The 23,546-nt window shown below is 42.6% G+C and overlaps 1 protein-coding gene across 2 annotated transcripts in view; it reads right to left on the minus strand.

Annotated features, from left to right (window-relative positions):
- Positions 1-1,906: 1,906 nt before the first annotated feature.
- GALNT18 (polypeptide N-acetylgalactosaminyltransferase 18) overlaps positions 1,907-23,546 on the minus strand; it is a 308,217-nt gene continuing 286,577 nt past the window's right edge. The window contains exons 15-16 of one of the 2 annotated variants that reach the window (XM_074918426.1): positions 18,792-18,956; positions 1,907-2,380 (exon numbers count right to left, since the gene is read on the minus strand). In XM_074918426.1, coding sequence (XP_074774527.1) covers positions 2,234-2,380; positions 18,792-18,956 — 312 coding nt within the window. In that variant the 3' untranslated portion in view covers positions 1,907-2,233. The remainder of the gene's footprint in view (positions 2,381-18,791; positions 18,957-23,546) is intronic. The other variant, XM_074918427.1, reaches the window with a different exon arrangement.

Genomic DNA, 23,546 nt, shown 5'->3' on the forward strand with positions numbered 1-23,546 from the left:
CTTGTTTATTTTGGTAATTCCACTGTAGTTACTAGCATTGCAGTGCAGCCACGTTTAAACCCGCAGGTCCCACTGAGGGGTTCCTGGTAACGTCGTTCTGCTTTCGAGAAGCTGTAGAGAACTGTTGCTGCGTGCAGGCCCCGGGAGGCCAGGGGGCAGCAGCTGTAGGGCTGGTGTGTACTGGGAGGTATGGCGGGATAGCACCACGGCTTGGAGGACACTACGTGGCTCACTTAAGGTTTTGTGGGGTGGTTGTTTTTTTGTTTTGTTTTCACTTAGTGAACATCAGCCCACTGTTGCAACATAATCAGGAATAACAGCAGTTGTCTTGGGGCCAGTGCTAGACATACAGTATTTATTTCGGTATGAAATGAACCAGTTGCCTCTTCCTTCTACTGCTGTCAAGTCTTTGCCAGATATTTCCCTCTAGTGCTCATAAAACCTCACCAAACAGAAGGTGGCTGCTCAGAGCGCAGGAGGCCTGTACAAAGCGGAGTCTGGTTGGCTCCACACTGCTCGTTTCTGCCGTAGGGCTGCAGCTCCGCGCACGGCACTCGTGTCACCTGTGCTGAAGGGCGGCGGTGTTCCTTCCCTGATACGCTGCTGCCGGGGGTGCCGGCTGCCTCTGCGTGCGCCCGGCGGGACGCTGCACGTGCTCCAGGGTGCAGAAGGCTGGGTGTGCCCCCGCAGCAACCCCCTGTCCTCTCTACAGGGTGAAATTAAAGCTGCTTTATCTCGTCTGGCTGTGGGATCCCGACACTCAGGTTACTGATGCTCTTCTGGGGTTCTAATTTTAATGGGAGTTTTCACTCAAACAGGCCTGAGGGACGCCTGAAGTCAGAGTGCGGGTGTTAAACCCACCTGCGTTGGCTCTTAACTGTTTTCCTGTTGTTGGCTCAGTGTTTTCTTATCAGGAAAGCAGATGTATGGTAACTATATGTATTGGAAGGCTGAACACACATAATTAACCTGCCCCACGACTTACTAAACAGACATCAGAAACAATACTGCTAGTTGGTCAGAATGTGAAGCCAGTCTGTAAAAGACATTTGGGACATAACCGGCTCCAAAAGAGGTTCTGACCGTTACTTAAGGTAACAAACAACAGAATAAAAAGAACAAATAGAGTAATAAAAGAATTTATACACAAATAAAAGCAGCTGGAAATAAAGAGGCCAGTCATCCTAGTATTCTGGTTTATCTCATGAGAGCGTTTCTTCCTTGCCTCATCCCATTCTTAGGTGAGATGGAGTGATACAGCATTGCATTCACACCTCCTTAAAGGGAGGGAGAAGGAGTGACTTCATGCTTTTCGTTGTTGCTCTTGCATGGAGCCATTTTTATCCAAGTCTGTGGTAGCCAGGCAGCAGTGCATTAAAAAAAAAAAAAAAGTTGTAAGAACTATGAACAATTGGAAGGAAAGTGGAGTCATTGAAACAGAGGCCAACCCATTGAGAAATGTCTGTTGGGTGGGGGTTTTTTTTTTCCGATTTTTCTTCTAGTAGCTGCTGCTTTTCTCTTGTAGCTGCATTTCCTTCTTTTTAATTAATTCTATTCCCTGCCTTGCTTGAGTCCTGGGGTTCTCTTTGTGGTTTTATTTAGTAGTACTGGTGAGGAAAAGTAGGTGGGTGCATATTATACACCTTCACACACCACACTTCCCTCTGTATTTGCACACTAGTAGCTACAGTGGCCCAGACAAGTGTCCCAGGAGGGAGAAAGGAGGAAATTCACCTTTGCTGCAGGTACAGGTGTGCAGGCAGGACTTTTTACCACAAGTCTGGAGAATACTGATGATTGCCAACAACGGGCTGAGCATCAGCACTGGGTTAATGAAAACAATGAAACCACTAGTTAACTTCCAAATGGATTTCCATGGAGACAGCTAGACAGTAATAGTGTTTGGACTTTTTTATTCAATAAAAGTTTTGAGTTATAAATATTCTCCATTTGTTTCCTATTTACAGTTGTAAAATATTTCAGGATAGCCTACCTATCACCTGTCATTCAACGTCTCTATAAATGCCATGAAAACATCATTGTCAAATAAAAAGTCTTATTTTCAGCCCACAAACCCAAGTTCCACACACTCACAAAATAAAATCAAAGGGACAAAAAAAGAGGAGAAAAGGAACCAGGGAGATGGGGGGGTGTGAGAGGAGTACAGTACAGCAGGCAACAATGCAGTATTTGCTACATAGTAGCAAAATAAATGGGTAAAAAATTTAGTCTGCTATGATGACAAGCTTTTCAGAACGTTTGTTATAGACCAGCGTTGTCCAGTGCATTTCTGAAGGACGAGTTGAAATCCAAATTCATTTTCATTGTTTTCCTGCAATTCCAGGCAACGCTTGGATTTTCGGTTCTGGATTGGACCTCCCTTTAAAGATAGAGAGAGAGGAAAAAAATAAAAAAGTTTGTCTTAAACATTGTGAAATTGTTGCATTGCTACTGCGTGAGAATAGCGATTCGAGACCATCCCAGTGCCCATCTGCTGAAGGGCACTGCTACTGTAGAAGGTGTTTCAGAGCGAGGCTGAACCCCAAGGTAGCTGAGCACTCGGCTGGGTTGGGAGTGAAGGCTCCCTTCGTCACAGGCTGGTTTAATCCCTGCTGCAGTTCAGAACAGCCTCAAGTGCCTGGTGACCGTTTCAGCAAAAGGGGTTTCTAGAGCCAAGCCGTGTTTCTAGCCATGCTTTTTAACCCTGAGCCAAAAGCTTCCCCGACTGCTCTAGTTACCTAGCTTAGGGGCTCTGCTGTGCCTCGCAAACAAACTAACAAAAAGGCAGAAGAGGACCAGTGCCTTGGCTAGGGGTGTCCTGGATGTAGGATGAAACGCAGAAAAATTTATTCTTTGAATTCCGAGATGAATAATGTTCTGTTGCTATTCCTCAGTATTGACTCTCCATTCAATTCTCTGCTTAATACTGCCATGTGGAAGCCCTACATTCACTGCTGAGCTGCAGCAAATCTTAAATCACTTGGGGCTATCGCAGTTAACTATAGACTAAATCACAGCTAAATGATCATGTAGGTGACATTTTTTTCCTTTAATTCTGGTTTCAGTTGGTTCTTTCACCTCTCTCCTGTCTAATAAAGATAATAGATAACTTGTACACATTAGTGTCTGGGAAGCTTCTATACAGAGTAATTTGCACAGAAGTCTGGAAGTCTGGCTTTCTCTAGAGTATCTTGGACTTGTATAGTAGAGAATTACTGGCTTAATCTGCAAATCAAAGACTGGAGCGTAAATCAGTACAGATTAGTACACTGACATATGGAAAGAGCAGCCACATGGAGATCACTTGTTTGTACTATGGGGGAAAAACAGTTGCTATAAAAAACCCCACACCACCACCCAGCCCCATACAAAGAAGCCCCACCTCATCAGTTTTGTTCAAGTCTGTGTTATACCTTGCATTAGAAGGTCATAACTGTGATTGATTTCTATGATAATCACAAGGATATTGGAATAAATCCCACAGAAACGCTGAGCTTGCTTTTCCGGAGAAGGCAGTTCCTCACACAAGGGTAGCTCTGCCGTTCAGTACAGGTTCTGCTTCGTTCACACGGGTTACTGGGGTCTCCTCTCCTCCTATCCTACCAGTAATACTTAGCAAGTACTGTCTCTGAGAAGGGAGTTCGAAAAACATTTTTTGGGCCTGGCTAATGAAATACAGAATTAGGTTTGAAAGCTCTAAGTCTTTTAAATATGACTTTGGGTAAGAGAGACCATTTCTAGAGTAATCCTCAAAAGTCAAAACGTCAGTCCTACTTGGTAGACCTACATGCAGTCGCGATACAATTTTCACTGAATACTTCATGGACAGGCACGCAGTAGGCATTTTAACATACCTCCATAACAAAACCCCGAGTGAACTGCATTTCCCACTGCTGCATAACTATTATTGACATTCAGATTAATAACAGCAGTTAAATCTGGGTGACTGGTAGGAGCATAAACTCTAAGCTGTCTGTAAGTAATAAAACTGCTTGATGTACAAGAAATTTGAAAAAAATAGGATGGGAAATTAGCCAAAGCTTTATTATATGCTGTTTGTTCCCTTAGCCTAAACACCCCCCACACACACACCCCCCCTTCCAAGGCACTTTGGTCTTCTAAAGCTCACTGTGGTGAGTGTTGTGGGGGTTTTTTTTCCAAATTAATTCAGTGATGAGCTTTGAATTAGGTCCTTCAGATATAAAACTCCAAGGTAATGGATGTTTCCTCATTGGCAAAGGGTTGTGTTGGTTTGTTTTGTATCTTTTTTTAATCTCCTAGCAAAACATAGGGTTTCTATTCTTAATGAAAACTGTTGATTGTGGGTTTTCTCTGCGTCCTCAGTGTTGCATGGCACCCAGGGTCAGCTCCCTGGGTTTAAATTGGGAATTACAGTTTACCACAAGGGTTTCTGCCTAAACCCAAGATCAACTTCCTTGTGCTTCCAGCTGATGCTGGAGGTGCTCGTGCTGCTGTCATTTAGGTTAACTAGGCCTGTGTCTTTCATTTATCAGTTTAGTCTTTGTCTCAGTGTTGGTGTCTAAGACACCCTCAGCTCAGATCTTGCGCTAAGGAAGCAGGAGAAATACACCGTCCCCCTTTCTGTCTTGCCAGAAAAATAACCAGTTATGGGAGACTAGTTCAGCTCCATTACTAGCCTGATTTTTGGATCTGGGGGATGAATCTGGGTACGGTACTCTTAAACCTCTCCTGTCGTTTCTAACTTCCTAGCGTAAGTGAAGGAACAGAATTAATTCTCTCCATTTCACGTACAGCATGACAGGTAAACCACAAGTGTTTCCCTGGTACAAAACTCTTGTTGCCCCAACTCTGAGAAATGAACTTTGAGAACAGCCTTTTGGCCAGGGAGGAGGAATGCTCAGGTCTAGCTGGCTTCAGCACCTGGGCTGGGGCGAACACCTGGTTTGTTGGCCGCACTTTGTGAATCCTGTGCTTTGGTGCCTATTCTTTCTCCCCCAGGGCTGTGTATGGGGCCCAGTCTCCTATCTCAGGGCTCTGTTAGAGGAAGGCACAGCACTAAGGCTCAAACACTGCCATGCTGAGTTGGAATTTCTGCCTCACTCCCATTTGTTTCAGTGGTCAAGGGTTTCTTCCTCTTGAGTGGGCAGATTTTGGGGTAGAGCAAGGAGGATATTCACAGTGGAGACAATGTTTTTTCTCTCTTCTAAATCTTGTAGAGCACACACAGGTGTTACAGTAAATGCATTCATGTGAAATAGTGTAATACAGGCAGCTACATCCACAAAACTTAAACCACTCCTAAGGAAAAACAAAATAAGCAAGCAACCAAAACCCACACAGAAAGCCCACCCCACTCCTCCTCTTTTCCTGATGTGCCCTCATGTGAAATCCAGCTTCTATTTAACAGAAACAAGCGACTGGGGAGATAAAAAGCCGAGGAAGCTCTTTCTGATGTGCTGCAAAGCACTCTGCAGCAGTGTTACCCAAAAATCACCCTGCGGAGTACAGATGAACATAAAAGAGATGCCAAAGTTAAGTAGTGGCTAAAATGTGTGAACTGAGCAGTGTAGAGAGCAGGGATGCTTTTAGGAGCAAGATTTTTTTATTTTTTTTTTCCCCCCCCACAAGAAAGAGAAAGGTAAAGGCTGAAGTCCTGTTCGAAACAGAACAGTGCAGCTCCTCAGAGGTGTGGGTCTGTGCAGAGCCATGGCTTAATGCCTCGGAGAGGAGGCGGGCTGCACGGCTTCGGCTCCTTCCAGCCAGCGTATAAATGAGAGAACGGCTCTGAAGTACAGGGAGAGGGGTCTCTACAGCACTTACTAAAATTTCCTTGTTAGCCTACTTAATTGTGTTCCTTTTTTTTGCCTTCATCTGCCTAATGCAAAGCTGTGACGGTGGGATGGGTCCGTTGCCTCTCGGGTGATGGCAGTGCACCCGCTCTGTTGCAGAGTCTGACCCAGCGAGCTGTTTAATCGTGAAAGCACACGGACTGAGTAACTCCACCGAAAGAAGGCAGCAAGCAGGACTGACCTCCTGAAAGCTACCTCTACATTTTGCTACTCGGACTGGTTTGCCTCCAAATTAGGGTATTCCTGAATGGTTTCTGCAGTCCGTTTCATCGTTAGCATTTGGAACCCCAAAGCCAAATGCAGACAAAGGTGTCCTTTTACTTAATTCTTTTTTTTACATAACCATTTACTAAAACTTGTCTAAAACTCAGCCAGCCATGTTTACCACTTGCTCAGCAAGCGCCTTTCACTTAGCCTGAAGTTAGTATTAGAGTTGCCTGTCTGGTTCCCTTTCCCCATCCTAGGTGAGAGCTCTACTTTCCAACTTAGAGGCAAAAAAATGATAGCCTAGGGTAATATCTTTAATCATGATACATCAAATACAACTCTGTAGGCTGAAATGAGTTAAAGAGGAGTTCTGCCCAATCGAACAGTTAGGATTATGATCTTGGTCGATGAGAGGCAGCTCAATGGCAGAAGGCTTGAGACAATAAATAAATATCCAGGTCAACTATTTTATAAAACTAGACTGAATGTGACAGCACTAACCAGCTCGACTGAAAACTTGATGGGTTTTGCAACGCAAATTGAAGCAATTCCTGTGAGAAGCACAGATGCTCTCAAGTCCTGCTGGTAGCCTTAGACACGTACAGAAGCGAGCGCTTCATAAGCGTGCTTTTCATGTTACTGCTCCTCAAGTCACGCATCCTGTGTGACCCACAGCGACTGGAACGTGTCATAATGCAGTGGGAAGCAATGCTTCCTTTAGAGTTACTGTACTTTCTGCATATCTGCCCTATGTAAGAGGTTTCCTTTCAAATCTCTCTTAAGGTAGAATTTATTCAGTAATACTGCATCTAAGGATGCCAGCTGCTGCAGTGCAGGGATGTCCAACCTGCGGTAGGCGGCCCCGGGGTGGCTCCTGCATGTAAAAGCCAACTTGCTTTTAGAAAGGGCAGCACGTTGGAAGGATTCAGTTACATGTTCTAGGTTAGAGCTGGACTACTAATAAGCTGTGCAAAGTGATCAGACAGTCCTTGCTGAACTGTTCCCTGGTTTCTGTTTTGGTTTATTGGGGGGTGGTGGACGTGCAGTTCCCACACCTCTCCCTTTCTGTATTCTGCAGGGCAGTAAGTGGGACGGGTCCTCTCTGTAATACTGGTCCTTGCAGAACCACCCTTACTTGAAAGCTGTTATAAAAGTTTCTCTGTCTGGAGGGCTACAAGTGGGATGTTTCCTTTAATAATACCAGAGACATTAAAGAATTATTTTTTTTAAAGAAATATGTCTAGTGTACACGCACTGTGTAACCTGGAATACCACTGCTACGGCAAACTGGGGTTATACCATTTTGTGCTCCTCAGATAAAGTCCCTTCAAAACAAAGCATGTTCTGACTTCACGACAAAAGATGCGTTGAAAGTTTCTGTGAATATACACCTAGCCAAAAAGTTCTGAAGAACTCACGGGTTTTCTTGCCAAAAATCTCACCTTTACACTGCAGTATAAATCTTTTTTATTTCTGGCTGTTTTTAACAGAAATTTACCATTCTATTTACTCTCTGATTTTCTTTAGTAAGAAATCTCTTCAGGAAGAACCAAGTAATTTTCTGTCCTTTGTTACTCTGAAGTCAGATTGCCAAGGTTGTGTTTTGGTGTATGAACAAAAAAAGCACTCGACAGGAAAAGGAGAGAGATATAGTTTAGGTATTTTAAAGAAAGGATTCATATGTGCATAGGTGGCATCATTAAAGCTGAATAAATAATTTGCAACATCTAATTGACTTGGTCAGTTTAGTCATTGTTTGTACTTGGCACATGTGCTAGATGACATTCCATTTAGACAGGCTCTATGAGCTGCAAGTTGTACTCCACTTCCAAATTTCCTAGAAAAAGAGCAATGTAGAAAGGGAAAACGGGGAAGTGAGGTTGTTGCTTTACACTAAACCAAGGCTTCACAAGTAAGTTAGTAAAAGCTCTCGGGCATGAAACTTAAGACAGGGTTTGATCACTTGTAATAATGAAGGATAGTAAACGCTGGAGGTTGTCAGCATTACTGAAAATCAGACTGATGGCTCTTTTTAACAAGTTACTATAAAGTGTACGCTTTTGTTAGGGAGTTTAAACCTACTTTTTGCTTGTCACATTAAAGCTCGTATTATACCTAAAAGAGAGAAAAAAATAGTGCTCTTACCAGCTTGCCTAACCATGGCTATTTCAGAAGGTCTTACAGGGTTATTAGGTGTAGCCAGTCTCGTATCACATATGCTATATCGATCCTTGCATTCACTAGTCTATAATTTTCTATTGTATGTCAGTCAGTGCTCTACTTTTGAGGCAGAAACTCTTAATCTTCACTATTGCTTTCATAGATTTGAAACAAAGAATTATGTCGAGGTCCGTATAACATGGATAGTCTCCACTCCAAACAGTACACGTGATCTTCTCATTCATTTCTCCAGAATACTGGGGTAAATTTTTCAGTGACTATTAGTATGCCAAACTTAGTCCTCAGAAAATTTCACAAGTCATTTTGTCTTCTGTGTGGTCATTTGTGGATACTGCTGCAGTGAGAAAGTGTTCACAGGAAAAAGGGTGTAATTTATTCCATACAGTCATTCATGTATTTTCAGTATTGCCCGTTGCTCGGAAATACTGGATGACATTATTGAGTTTAGAATTTCTGCTTTATGGTTGTGTCAAGGGTAGAGGTGTGTATATATATAGGTTATGGATTAATTCCTTCTCAAATCTAAAGTAGTATGACAAATTTTCCAATTCCTTGGCAAACAGGTGCTCTGTAAGTAAAGCAGAGTAAGCTCCAAAAATGCTGTGAGAGACGATTCACAGGTTGACATTTTCTATTAGTTTGTCAGTGGGTGTCTTTCCTGCATCCTCCTCGTGCCATCTACTCCCTACTGTCCTACTTGGCAGCGTTCGGAAAACTGTAAATGCAGAACCCGAGTAGTCACTGCCTGCTCAGTGCCTGAACTTTGATACTCTAAAGTTCTGAAGTAGGATTTACTTAAGATGTGTTTCTACACTAGATAAGTTAACAATGGCTACATTTTATACTTCCTTCTATGAGCAGGAGGGTTAGATAGAGGTAAATTCTGTGTTTCTAAATATCTCTGGAGCCTTGGGTGACACATTAGCCTACAGAAAAGAATCCAAAGTTAGTGCTCTCCACCAGTGTTTTCTGTAGGGTAATTTTTGCTCTAACTGAAAACCAGAATTTTTTCTTTATATAATTTTTCACAGATTGTGCCATACAGTAGCTGCCTCTAGAGAAACAGTATGATGATATAACGAACAAAAAGTTGGGAGTGCTGGATACATTGGCTTTATTTGCATGTTCTACAAATACAGTTTGTGTAAAGCTTAGAAAGGTTACCTTTTTCTCCTTCTTTCTGAGATTACATATAAATGACCTCTGCAAACAAATCGGGCTTGATTTATCTGCCCTGATCTAGGCTTGCTTCAAGATGTCTAAAGAAGACAAAGAAAGGCAACAAAGATGCTTTAAAGTGTGATGGAATATTCAGATGGTAGGGAATTACAAAATATACTAAAATGAAACAAAAACAGGACTTTGCTTCGGATGTAAATGAAAATTAGTAGGATCCGACTTCAGTGATTGAAAGTCTGAATATCTGTGGATACCAGTGTGAAACTGGTAAATGAACTTTCTAAGGAAAAAAGGATTGTTAGAAATTTGCAACAACTACTGTGATTTCTGTGGGTGTAGGAAACCTGTGGAACTCACTGTTGGAGGCGTCAGTGTTCAGTGACTGATGGGGTGTTTTAGTGGGCTGGGTTCAAGTGCTGATAAAACTACTTTTTATAGCCATGCTGAGAGGATCAAATCTCGGCCTTGGTGAAGAGGGCACTTAGGGGTCAGGGGGAATCCTCCTCCTGGTGTAACGGTGAGCTGCTGCCTCAGGCAGCCTTCTAAGATAAGGTGATTCATCTCCTGAATTAATTTTCTGATCTGTGATGTGGCAAATTGTGTATTCCTAGATTGTTGCTCTTTTGGTTTAGAAGCGGACATCACTTCTGCGTATGTTGCTTTCTAAGGCTCCTCCTGCAGTGCTTGTTTGTGCAAGACTCGTTAAGGCGTCTTCCCTCCCCGCTTTTGCGGGTGCCCAAGATGCAGTATTAGTTCGGTAATGAAAATCCCCTCACAGCCTGCACCTCAAGATCATGTCCAAGAGCACTTACTGCCTTGTTCTTTCTCTTTTTGTCCTTACGGATGAAAATATTGTTCTAATCTAGAAAACTAATGAAGAAAAGTTCAGGTTGTTGTTTACCAGCCTCAGCACAGGGGATACCTGGTTAGTCAGCTTCAGCCAGACAAACAAGAAACTCCTTTCAGCACAATTAGAACACCCAAGATTTTGATATTTTCCCTAGGAAAGACAAGATTTATGGGTTTTACATGAGAGAAAACAGGCATTGCTATTGCTTTGTGAGACGTAACTCTTAACGAAAATGTAACTCCTTTGGAAAACAAAAATACTGAATGACACTTTTATTGCTTGTGTGTGTGGTGTATTTAATTAGTCTAGATTTTCTGAGTGCTCAGTATGAAGGCTTCCTATCTCATTTTAACCCAGAAACCGAACTGCCTGCATTGTCATTATATGCTTATGATTAAACCAATCTCTGGAGACCAAGAAATAAATTGAGTGCCAACTGAAGAAAATTAAGAAATGAATTTGCACTAGTATTTCAATCGATCTGCACATTCTAACAGGGGAATTTAGGTTAGGCTCTTTGGTCACAGTATCTAGTTATTGAAAATGGCTTTTTCCCTAGTAACCACACAAATCTGTTAGCAGTTTAGAATTGATACTGGGAAAGGAATGTCCTTGCAGCTGCAGCACAAACCTTGCACAGTTTACTCAGACAATCTACTTTTTTGTCTCTTACACTGGGTATCATCACTGTCAGGTTCAGGATACTGGACTCGTCTCACTAAATAACAAACCTTCCTTTCTTGTCACACGTATCACTATCACATCCTGATTTAACTGCCTTCCAAGTGAACGTTTTTCTGAAGTATTTGTGTCTCAGATTTGTAGGGTGTTACCTCATAGCTAAATCTTGCTTATGTACATATTATTCTTGTCTTAATTGGAATTAAAGATGCAGCTGCTACTGACTTGATCAGGACAGACTTTGGTTTTCATCTGGGAAGTTAGAAATAATAAAATATGTATGCTAAAGGTAAAAATAATTCCATCTATCTCATAGCTGAGGTATGCAGAACCCGAGAAGTGACTGGTCCAGTAATGCAAAGGAGGGACCAAGAACAGAGCTCAGATCTCCTGAAACCCAGCCACTTCATCTGGTAAGTGTTGGTTATCAGTTAAGTTGTAGAAAACCTTCTGGCTTTGGCCCTTCTTTTGGCTATCTGTCATTATAATGCCATGCAGCACCTTGTCAGCAGCAGCTGTCATCTGCGGTTTTTGGATGGAGCCTATCTGGACATCTGAAATTAGGAAAAATGAGGTAGAACTAGAACAAATAATTTCTTTGTAAATGTGATGTTTAAAATTATATGCTAAAATATGCAAATAGGGTATCTGTTTTGAAGGAAAAACATGGGTATGTGTTAACTTCCTTCTAAATTAATTCGGCACAAGTGTCTTTGGAGCTTAAATGTAGTCCTCAGGAGAGTAAATACTGCATAATGTGATATGCTGGAAAAGACTTGAAATGCACCCACTAAAAGCTCATTTTGCTGCTGTATTCACACACAAACTTTCTAGCTGGCAAGTTCTGCACCCAATTTGCAAAGATTAAAACTTGCTACTAGAAAAACACAACTATCCTTATACAAAGAAATTTTGGTTACCACTAGCTACAGCAGTAACTGCAAGCAAATTTAACACCAGCTGTTAAAACACAGTAGTAGATAGTAATAGTTGTATTTAATATTTTTTTCTGCACGTGTTTTGCATATACATTTTCATATTTAAGTTAAAGTCAGGTATTCAAAATTGAAAAAGACTGAATGCTTTCAGATTTTTGTACTTCTAAACAATTCCACTGTGCATAAATGGGATTAAAGAGTTTGTAGGCTTCTGGTGTGACATAGCTCAAGGAGTACCAAAAACTAATAAACCTGTTCTTATAAAGTGTTGAATATGACAAGAAATGGTTAAGTTACACATGAATTAGGGACAAATGTAGTAGAGCAAAAAGAAAATTGAAACATTAACCTATCACCTTCTCCTGTCTAAGCAGATGTTTCAGGTTCCTTGTTCTCCAGTGCAGTTAGCCAGTTAGTTAAAATATTAAATACAGCCAGACTATGGTAATAGTTGATCAAAGAGTAGCTAAGTGTAGAAAAAAGTGCTGCTGATGTACTGGGCCCACTCACCAACACTGGGGCATGTGGAAGTGCTTTTGTGGTTAAAGTTTAAACCTGGACACTTGGAAACACGGGTTATTTCAAAATCAGCCTCACTGAACATACTGGTGTTACCTAGTCTGTTAGCTCAATTAATTGAATAATTAAGTTCTGTTTTTCTTTATATTTCTCCTGCAGGATCAAAGTCTGTATTTCTTTTTACAGGATCACAGGCATTTTGTGTTCTGAGCTGCCAGGCAGGTAGCCCTGCAGAGTTAGATAGCTGTGTAGCAGGACAGCGTGCCTGACGCTGCAAATACATACTGAGTGTATCTGCATCCTCTGGGGGGAGAAGTACAGCATAAATTCTTGATAAATTAAAGATGCTGTTTTTCTACCCTGTGGCTCTCATAATGGAAGAATCTGAAGAAGTTCATGGGGACCACTGTTCCCTTCGACACAGCTCTACTGGAGGGAACCCCTCCTGTACACAGACGTCCTTGGCTAGCGTGTGCGGTGCGGACCGGGAGTGGGCGTGAGAAGGAAACTGCTCTGTAACGGTGTCTGTCTCCACTTCTGCTCAGCAAGGGGGCGTAGGGAATTGGTACACACAGGACACTCACTGCACAGGCTTCCAGTTCAATCCTGCCACCCCGTCTGCAGCCTGCACTCCCTTAGTGTCTGGGGTGGGGCTGTGGGCCGTGGTTCTAGCCTGCGGTAGTACTGCACAGCCTTTCATTTCATAAGGTGAAGGTCGGTAAGAGTAATTCAGAGTGACTGTCTGACAGAGGCCAAAATCTTCAGGAGAAACAAGATGTAAACGTTTTTCAGTAATTTTAAAGTCTATTCTTTCTTTATATGGCTGCATGGAATAATGATTTAATCTATTATCTAATATCTATTTAAATGAGATCTGGATCACGTTTATCTGTGGAATACTGTAACAACTGAGTAATTAATTTGCTCTCATCTGTCTTCTCTTTTCCTTCCAAAGAAATTCCTACTGTGGTATTTGGGAAACTACACATATGGTAACTGCTGTTGCCAGCAACAAATTTTATTTACAGCTTCTCAGGATAGCGTAAGCCACCCCCTCTGAACAGTCCTGAACTGGAAGGTTTCCTGTGGCAGCCTCCAGCACTGACTGGAAGCTCAATCTCTGCAGCACGTAGAAGCAGTAGTAGCATCGCAGGCAGCTGGGGCTGCTGGTGGACAGGGTCCACGACAGTGCTGAGCACAGGCTCTGCACAGCCCCTCCCGCCCAGCGAGTGCAGCTGCATACCCTTCTTACCTCGCTATGGCAACCACACCGATAGCTGAATTACTTAAATTAACAGAGCTTACTGTACTAGAAAGAATTCATCATGGAACCGCCTTAAAACTATTCATCTCAGGTTTTTAGTTCTGCCTGGTGTCCTTTCTCGCACCTCTTCTTACCCAGAGCCCTCACCTGTCAAGTTTCTCACAACAACAAATAGTGACAGCAGAGCAAGTCTGGTTAGAAGCATCCAGAACAGTCACATCCCTATCCAACTAAATAGAAACATGGAAACACTTCAAGATAAAGAGTAATTACTGAAAAACTTCTTCTTTTGCCTTTGCTGTGCTGCTGGAGGAGTCCTAACATGCCGTAAGTATATTTTCTAGATGACCTGCGGTCACCAGGTGATGCATGTAGCGATGACTTCCACTCACAGGCAGATGTTGTCACAACTGCCTCTCCATCAGCAAATAAACCTGAGGAATGAGCCTGGAGACTGGGAAACTTCTCACCAAAACCAACCAGTACAGCCCTCCAAAGAACCCAGCTGCAGCATTTAGAATGCCCTATTTCTTAACACACAGAACAAAGGGAGTAAGAGCTCCAGAAGAGCACGGTTGGGCCGTGGGCAGTTTCTGCGGAAAGGTGTCCCAAGGAGTCCCTGTCCAGGGCACTGGCCGCCACTCCTCCATCTCCGTGCCCCTGGCTGTCCCAGGGCAGGCGCCGGCGCAGCGCGTGCCAGTGACCGTGCTGCTGACCTGCTGCGTCCCCCGGGGAGCGGGCGGCTGCAGCACACTGCCTTGTCCTAAAGAGCGCACGGGCTCTGAGCAGGATTAATTGTTCAGCACTAAACAAGGGCAGCTGAGGTTAGTTTTTGTTTTCCTAATGGTTCATGATGCCAGAGCAGCTTCCTTGATACCACATTTAAATTGATATTTTAGTAAAATTCTGACCATTTTACTACCCATATAATTCTTGTAATTCTATCCTCTCTGCCTTGCAAAATTTCTGGTGATTACTTACTATTTTGCTGTAAGGTCTAATTTTGTTCTGATTAAATGAAGAAGTGGCAAGACAGACTGAATTGGGTGAACTGTCAAACACCTAGAAGACTTCTCAGCATAGAAGTATTGCCAAAATAAGCATTTCCCTATCACAAGACTTGACAAACAACCTGAACAATAAAATTCTAGAATGCTACCCAGTTGATGGGAGTCTTTTCAGGGCTAATTTACACAATTTGACATAATTACAGTTATAAACACTTGAAGAAGCCTTGGAAGGAAGAATGTCACTGAAGCCTACAGTTTACTGGGTCTTGTTGCACTTGGCAGCTGTACAAAACTGTGGAGCATGGAAATTTGCTTAGATGGATCCTGATTATACAAACACATAGCACAAGCTTTGAATGCTCAATGCAAGTTTGTCCTGCACACCAAGAGACCACAGAGTATCAGTGGTCCAGCCAGCCAGCGTGATGTACAATGAGAACACTGCGGTGCTGGTGGTGGTTCCCTCCACGTGACTGCCCTGTCACTAAACTACTGCTCTGTCCACGAGGTAGCAGTGGACATCTCAGCGTCTGACTCCAGCTGTCTACAACTGAAGGTAGCCACATAACTTCAAATTCTAAAACCAAAGTAAAAGATTAACTTTTTAAAAAAGAAATTGTTCAATATACACACACACACTTCTAACCAAATCAAGAATTAAATAATTCTGTAATAGATCTACCAAAGCAAGACCACTACCCGAGGATGACCCCTATTTTCTACTTCTGCCATAAGGATTTCTCTCATTACATTTCAGCAATGCAAGGGAGGAGGAAAATGTTACCTGAAGAGTCCTTTTTCCGAAAAGCTTTAGAGTCTTCTGTCAAACAGCCTGAAGTCCCATCTCCCACCACAGCCTATCATGGTGCCTCTCAGAAGTGTGTTTTGCAGAAAAATGAGAAAGTTTCCTCATTCATGTTTTAAGACACATGTCTGGAATGCAGGGTAAATACTGATATTTGTGATGGTGGTGTTGTTGCCATAAACCTGCTCAAGTGATAAACGGATGCGTATGGCCAAGTGGATTTGGGGCAGACGGGTCTAATTTGGGCAACGCACACGCACACGCCTGACCACAGCGCTGGGCAATGCCTGACTCAAGTCAAAGCTGGAAGAAAGGGACATCTGTAGTCAGTATAAAAATATGACTAAAAGTCAGTTATCTGTCTTGTTCCATCAACAGGGGACAGCCCAGGGCCTGCTGAGCTCTCCTGCATGGCAGGATCTCCCCTTGAGCAGGGACACCTCTAAAGGTTACTCACTCCTTCAAGGTTGAGAGGGTCCTTGCCGCAGCAGGTTCTTGGTAAGGAATTAATAGCATGTCACTCTGAAATCTCAGCCAAGTGCTGTAAAGGATTGATGAGGCATACAGAATCCTTCGGACATAAACCGCTGACCAAGTCTGGGACTGGGACTGGATCCCGCCCTGCCTAGACTCCTCTTTGGGAGGCAGTTTAAAAGATAAGGGGGTCCTTTCTGGACCTCACGACTCAGCGGGAGGGTCTCCCTGACGGTTTTGTCTGACCCTGTCCTCTCTGCAGTAACTGCTCAGGTGCACCTTGCCGTGGCATCTTGATAAATTAAACCCCTGTCGCATTTACTGTTGAGCTTTGTTAACTCACCGTCTTTCTTACATCAATAAAATATATTGTTGCTTCTCTCTTGTGAGTGAAGTGCATCACTCTATCCGTGACAGCAAAATCTAGTTCAATTAGTTCATCCTGCTCTGGTTGTTAAGTCTTGCTCCCATTCCCTTTGAGGCAGTTCTCTACTTGCAGTGCTATATTTTTAATTATCTGTATCATCAGACATGCTTGTTGAATGGCTAGAGAATCCAGAGAAGTCAAAGCATACTTGAAGGCAAAGGAAGATGCTATAAAAAGCTATCTGTGGCCAGCATCTACATTTTAATTAGGATTTCACAAACTTCAGGACTCCATCAGCATCAGTACTTACAGTCCTGTTTATTTTTAGTAGCTCCGCTCATTGTGTAATATGGGAAATAAATACCAGAGCTTTAAAAATGTAATAAAAGACTCTTTTCAGATAGATAGACAGCTTCCAGTGTATTCACAGAAGCATCCTCTCACCAGACTAAATAGATGGAGTTCATCAGCTGATATTGGCAAGCCTTGATTACTCTCATTAGCTTTCTTCTAGCTTACAGAACGTACAAGGGGCTGCATACCATGCTGTATGTTGAGAAATAATGGCATTTTAATTGCATTGGGTATTAACAGAATCCTTTTTGAACAGTAAGCTTTTAATTATTTTATTTGTTTCTTAATTTATCATAAGGAAACAACTAATTAGCTTTCACTTCTCCTGGGCAGAAGTTTCTTTGTAGAAGACTTGAATACAGTCCACAGAGGGTAGTTTACCAGCACTAGCACCTTCAGTGGGAGATTGTATTTGGAACGTGGAACGGAAATAGAGACAGAAAACAAACCTGAAGTAGTTAAATCCCATTTCTGAAGCTCTGAATACTTAAATTGTCACTGTATCCTACTGGTGCCCCCCAAATCAGATCTGACATAATTAGTATTACAGAACAGCAGCGGTGTTCTGGATTAGAAAGCGCTGTCATCAGAGGGCTGGGTTATACAGAGAAATCACTGAATAGGTGGACAGTACTGAAATACTTTTTGAATAAATATGCTAATTATACTTTTTAAAAATGGTACCAAAAATCAAGTGCAGAGATGGCCACAGCAAGGCTCCCCCTCCCTCACGATGAGATTCTTGTTACAGTTTGAGAGAAGGCATAATTAAAACTCTGCTCTTGAGAAGACTGAAAGTGAGAGCGGGGGTCTCTCTCCAGGTGAGGGATTTAAGGTCTGGTGCTTGAGAGGTCCCCTTGAAAGACACAGATCTGGATTGCCTTCAGGTGTAACTACAAATTTCGTTAACAGTATGCATTACTGATTACTGTCCAAACGCTTTCTGCACTAAGGTAGGTGCTAAACTGCAGTACCCATGTCTTAAGTATACCAGTCATGGCTGTTGGAGTCAGGAAAGAAACAACTGAGTTGGCAGAGGAGACATTGGCAAACCCACAGAGATGATACAGAAAAATCAAATGCAGGAATAAAATTACCTTAACGGTGAGCCTCAGCCCATGGGCTGGAGCACACAACTAGATCTGTAGCCTCAAAACTGCAGAGGAGCAACTGTGAGCAGTCAAACTCCCACTAGCTATTGAATTTTTCACAGAAGCCAATACTTGTTTTAGGAAGAACTGTCCTCTCCCATTTTATTCATCCTAAGCAACTGACATGTCCTGTCAGTCCCTGATAACTGGTACACTTCCCATGTCTTAACTCTTACCTTCCTTTGAAAGACTAAATTTGACTGTCTTCAGCTTCCAACTACTGGAACCTGTTCTGTCTTCAGGATAACCTATGTCCCTCTGTGGAAACGCTGACAGGCTCTGAGTCACCCTGCACACCTCCTCTTGGCCAAAGTGAAGAAGAGTGATCCCAGCAGCGCTGTATCGCAGAGCATGTTTTCTAGCCCCAGAACTTTTGTGGCTTTACAGTTCTCCCTTGGATTTCTAAATCAGTTACGAAGTGTGGACACCAGGCCTGGACTCGGTGTCCTGTCAGCATTCTCATCGCTGTGAAATCACTTCTCAGCCTTTACCTGCACTTCTTTTGTTCTCTCTCTCTTGTTCACACACACGCGCGCATTAGTCTTTTTAAGTCAGGAACTGCAAAGGTAGCTCGTGATGAGGCTGTTGCCATCAGTGATCCACTACTCCCTTTTCTGAGTTGCTACCTCCAAAAAACCAAAACAGCAAAAAATATCTGTTTGTTCCTAAATAGGTTACTTTTTGCATTTGACTCTACAAAAGTAACTTTTTTTTTTTTTTTTCCCCATTGAGGTAATTCTGTAGCATTTGCTCTGTCTTAGAAACAAATCATTTCTTGTGAACTCAGAAAATAAAATACAAGTTTTATAACCTCCTGAGATAGCTGACATTGGGATCAAATGTAAACATGGCTTCCTGGCTCTGTGCAAAGAAAGCAAGGCTAAACCTGGTTCTGTTCTGTTAGTAAACAGATTACTCACACTTCTGATCCAGAAACAGAGCTTTTGAACTTTCTGAAATGTCTGCTGAGTAAGAATTACCTGAGTAAACTGCCAGTAAAGCTTCATTCTCTTGGCTTTGGCATAATTGCATTCAATGAGCCTGGGCCTGCTGTTCACATCCACCAGGCATCTGTTGTCATCATCGTCGATAGTGGGACTCAGAACACCCACATGGAGCTGCTGATTGCTTGTGTAATAAACATTCTGCAACAGGAAGCACAAACAAGATTTGTGGCCTCTAGACAGAAGCAGCACTTTTACCAAAAAGCTAATGGCAAAGATAAATATGCTGAAGAGCAGTAGGCTGACCCCATAGTGCCTTTTAAATTATTTCCTTTCATGCAGGAGGCAACACAACATTTTAAAAAGTTGTTCTAAATTAACAATTAATTGTTGCCAACAAGCAAACGTTGGTTAACTACTGAATAGGAAATGCTCAAACAAAAGGGACTGTGGTCTCATTGTGTGCCTTTTTACTTCTGTTTCCTATGATCATGCACCATGGGTCTTCAGAGACACCCGCTAGCAGGAAGGGGGTTAGTTTGAGTATTGCCATCAACTCTGATTAGACTGTTTCATCTGAGGAGAATACCTAACGGGAGAGGTAAGAAAAGAGAACAGCAGCACAGCAGTTCAGCAGAAAGGATCTCAATCTTTTAGACCACAGAGAGAGAAATGAAGGTTTTCTATAAACAAATGCCAAAAACCCAAATGTGAGGCAGCTAACCAGAATCCAGTATATACAATAAAAAGTTATTAACAGTTGGTGACTGACAGATACATGGCAGGAGAGGGAACAGAATGGCCGTGTTTCAGGCTATTTGTTCTCATTTCATTTTGTATATGACAATAGACACAGACACAAGAGACTGGCAGAAGGGACCAGACACTGGCTGCTCTGGATTTGTAGCGAAGGGAGTGCTCTCATAGGCCTCTGTGATTACACTCAGGACCGAAGCGTGAGACTGCCGTATTACACAAATTCTTTTCACTCTGACTACAAACAGATATGTGGGAGGTTTCTCTAGAAGAAAGAAAAAGAAGGGGAAGGAAGGTGAGCTTGCCAAAGCTGATATCATTCCTCTTGAAGATAACCGGTTACGAGAAAGATAACACAGGACTATGCTGGGATTGTCTGTTGGCTAATCACAAACAGAATTAATTCTGCTAAAGTCAGACCTTTTTCTTGAGAGGACCATGAGAAAGATGAAATTGCAGCATCACGCTTTAGTAGCCTTATCTGATAACGGTAGGTGTAAGGCTTTGACAACTGCGGTTCGTATCAGTCAAACAGACAAGAGCTGGGCAGAAGCACCAAGCTAACGTCCCAGTCATCCTGCTGCATCCGTTCCACGTGTCTGTAACAAAAGGGAGCTGGAAATGGTGCTGTGTGTGTTTGGGAATCTTCTCTGTTCCCAGAGGTTGATGGTACTGTCTCCCGGTATCTGTTCACTGTTGATGTTGTAGCTTGCTTTATATGTGTGTGTTCTTATTTGTGAAAACTGATACAATATTAATTGCAACTAGGAGAGAAAGCAAAGAAACACAACAAACCAGGACTGAGGAGAGATGTGGCAGCTTAACGTAAAACAACTTTGAACGTGGAAATCAGTCAATGCAGGGATTAAATACAGATCAGAACAAATGGTGGTGTTTGTGTGCGAGACTGTGTCCTCTCTTTACCCTCCTGGAACACTTGTGGGGCAGATCCGCAGCAAATGTGAACTGATGTAGCTGCATAAAAAGTTAATGAAGTTGCTATTAATGGTTTACACTAATCAAAGGTTTGACCCCCTTCATTGAGTTTCATTCTTTTCACCCCACAGAAATGATGAAATGATAACAGAAGTCTGAGCTGGCTAAACTGAGGTGAGTCTAGGTTTTAGGTTTGAATAGAGAAAAGTTGACTAGTTGGGTCACGCCTTACAGGAGAAGAGAAGGGTAAATAAACAAACCTAGCAGAGCACAGTAGCAAAATGCTTGGTTGTGACTGAAGTGACTTGTAAGAGCTGTGGAAGGACTAGCAAGAGCACACCCCAACAGACTCCATGCATAAATTAGGTAATTCACATCCCTGCAACAAAACGGATGCTTTAGAAGAGTGACAAACATTTAGAAGGTGCTTTCTAGACAGACCAACAGCGACTATTTGAGATACATTTAAGATCTATCCAGATGCTTTGTTTTGGAGAGATTGAGGTAGTGATACAGGAAGGCAGTTTGTAGTTGTGATTTAAATTAGTGTTAAATAGAGAAATGCCCACGGCAGTACTTCTTCAAACATATCAACAAGTACTCAAACTGGTTTGCAGTCTTATTTCAGCACAAAATGAGCAACTGAGGCACTTTTGTTTAAAACACTTCAGAAGATACAGGCACGTTTTACCAGGACATCTGTTCCTACAATATTGCAACATCCCCGTCAACGGACACAACAAAACAGAAATTTTGTAGTCGTTTAGGAAAGTGATTTTTGAACAATCGCTCCACTACTTTCTTTCAGTCCAGATGACTGAATACGGACTATTAAGTCATTGGGGTAACTCTGAAAATTTTCCTGAGAACTTGGACCTTTCATTTCTGCTACAGCAGCAACTGTCATAGCAGTCCCTGTTCAAGGGACTGGAGACTCAATAGCCAGACATTTTGTTAGTCCACTGAAGTCAGGGCACTTGTTGTATGCTGATTTACAGCATTCATTCAAATTCCTTTGCACTTTCACTGAAGACACAGCCTCAGCAAAACACAACCACACATTTTCACATGGCCATCACATACGTACTCCCTGAGGAGCTACTGAATTTCTACAGAAAAAAAATCTTGCTTGGATGTTGGTATCAAAGCACATGATTAAAAAACCCAACTCCTATATCTTGTAACAAAATAAGGCTCCGTAAATGTGATGAGTCTGTTCTAGCCCACAGCACTTTACCCTCTCTTTCCTTTGCCGCAGCAGTATCGAGGTACAACTCTATCTCCTGGGCCACTCAGGAGATGTTAGGTTTGACAAAAGGCACTTATCTTCTCAAAAAGCGAAATGATAAGGATTCCGCATTACTGTCAGATAGAAAGTCTATAGAAACGCAGGCAGGATTTCTGATCCACAACGTATCCGAGTGAGCAGGGGGCCTGAGCCCTGGGCTCAGCAGGTGCTGGGGTCGGAGGCGCGCTGGGCACCCCCCAGCAGGCTGCAGCGATGCAGAGCAAGTTACTCAGAACAAAACCTGGTGTTATTAACCGCAAGATCCGCAGCCAGCCAATGATTAAAGTAACAAAAGCTTCATACCTGGGTCTGAAAAGCGAATCGGCTGCCTTCAAAGCCTGACACAGGGCTCTGCCACAAGGCTCCCTTTCAGTCTGGCTTTTGTTCTTGAAGAACAGCCTCTTAACTAATCACCTTCATTTCCTCTGGACTGTAAAAGGGGGCGTTTTATAAACTGTTTCCAGGTTTTTTTTATATGTGCTGAGAAGCTTGATCTGCAAATAGCCTTGTGCCGAGAAAACGGCACCTTCCGTTATTCTGGTCCATACAGGACCAATTATTCCACGGCTTTCTTGAATTCATTTTCCTCTAAGTATCCTGTCTGAGGCCACTGCTTCATTTCCTGTTTGCTTCAGCTAATAATCTCTCTGAGTATTCACATGAAGTCAAAATATAAGACGAGCAAACAGATTGGTATCACACACATTAATAAAACTAGTAAAACAGTTCCCAGAATCATCGTGACGTGAGAGATTTAGTCACGGCATACTTGTAGATTTTCTAAACAATTTTTTTTGAGGACAAAAATTATTTGTCCTAAAAAGACAACTAAAACATGAAAACACAGATGAGCAGTAGTTGAGAGCTGCACAGCCTAGGATTCTCAAGAAAACTTCATAATGACTAGGAGCTATTAGGGGAAATTTGGCATCCTGACTGTTTTTCCCACCTGCATTTCAGTTGAACTAACTTGCTGTCTATTATTTTTTTCTATTTAATAATCTAAGCTTAAATTTTTCTGAGAATTTGCTTGAATATCAGGAAAACTTATGATACAATATTGCAATGAAAACAGAAGTTGTATACTTAGACGTTGCATAGTTATCTATGTGGGTCTGCTACTCAAGCCATGTCCACAATAAAGGAGAAGGAGCTTCACCCTTTGTTTGCCTTTGGACCAAGCCACACTCTTGCTCTTTTCTGGGTGATGTAGGGACTGCCCCTCCCTCTTGATGCATCTCACGTAGCAAATCAGCACGGAAGAGAAAAAGGAGTTTTCATGCCTGGAGTCAGTCTCCCCTAAATCTCAATTGTTACAGTCAGAACAAAGGGTTCTTTTGCCCTTCTGTTCCCCCATCTATCTAGTCCGGGACAAATTCTGCTTTCAGCTGTCATCTTGAAATACCACTTGCACAGCTCGTCGTCCGGCTGCCAAAGAGTTCATCCTCTGGTAAACCAGTGCTCACTGGGAAAAACATGTGCACAGCATATGCAAATGCCAGGGGCACAAAGTGAGCATAGCAAGCAGCAGATCTGTGCAAGAATGCTCCAAATCAGAAAAAAATGAGTTTGTGATCGATAAGGTCAGAGCTGAGGTAACGCACACTGAATCTGCCATACACATGCAGCAGTTGGGTCTTTCCTGGTCTTAGAGATCATCTGACAGGATCTGACTACTTTTGTTTACATGGGGGGAATCATGCTCAGACCAATTTGCAGAAGCCCCTGCTAGTACTTCAGTTCCTTCATGGTGGGAGCAAGGCTCAGCCTAGCCAGATGGGGCGGCCCAAAAGCTTGGGGCAGCCGTCAGG

The sequence above is a fragment of the Athene noctua genome, chromosome 14, assembly GCF_965140245.1.
Source record: "Athene noctua chromosome 14, bAthNoc1.hap1.1, whole genome shotgun sequence".
In the NCBI taxonomy this organism is placed as follows: Eukaryota; Metazoa; Chordata; class Aves; order Strigiformes; family Strigidae; genus Athene; species Athene noctua.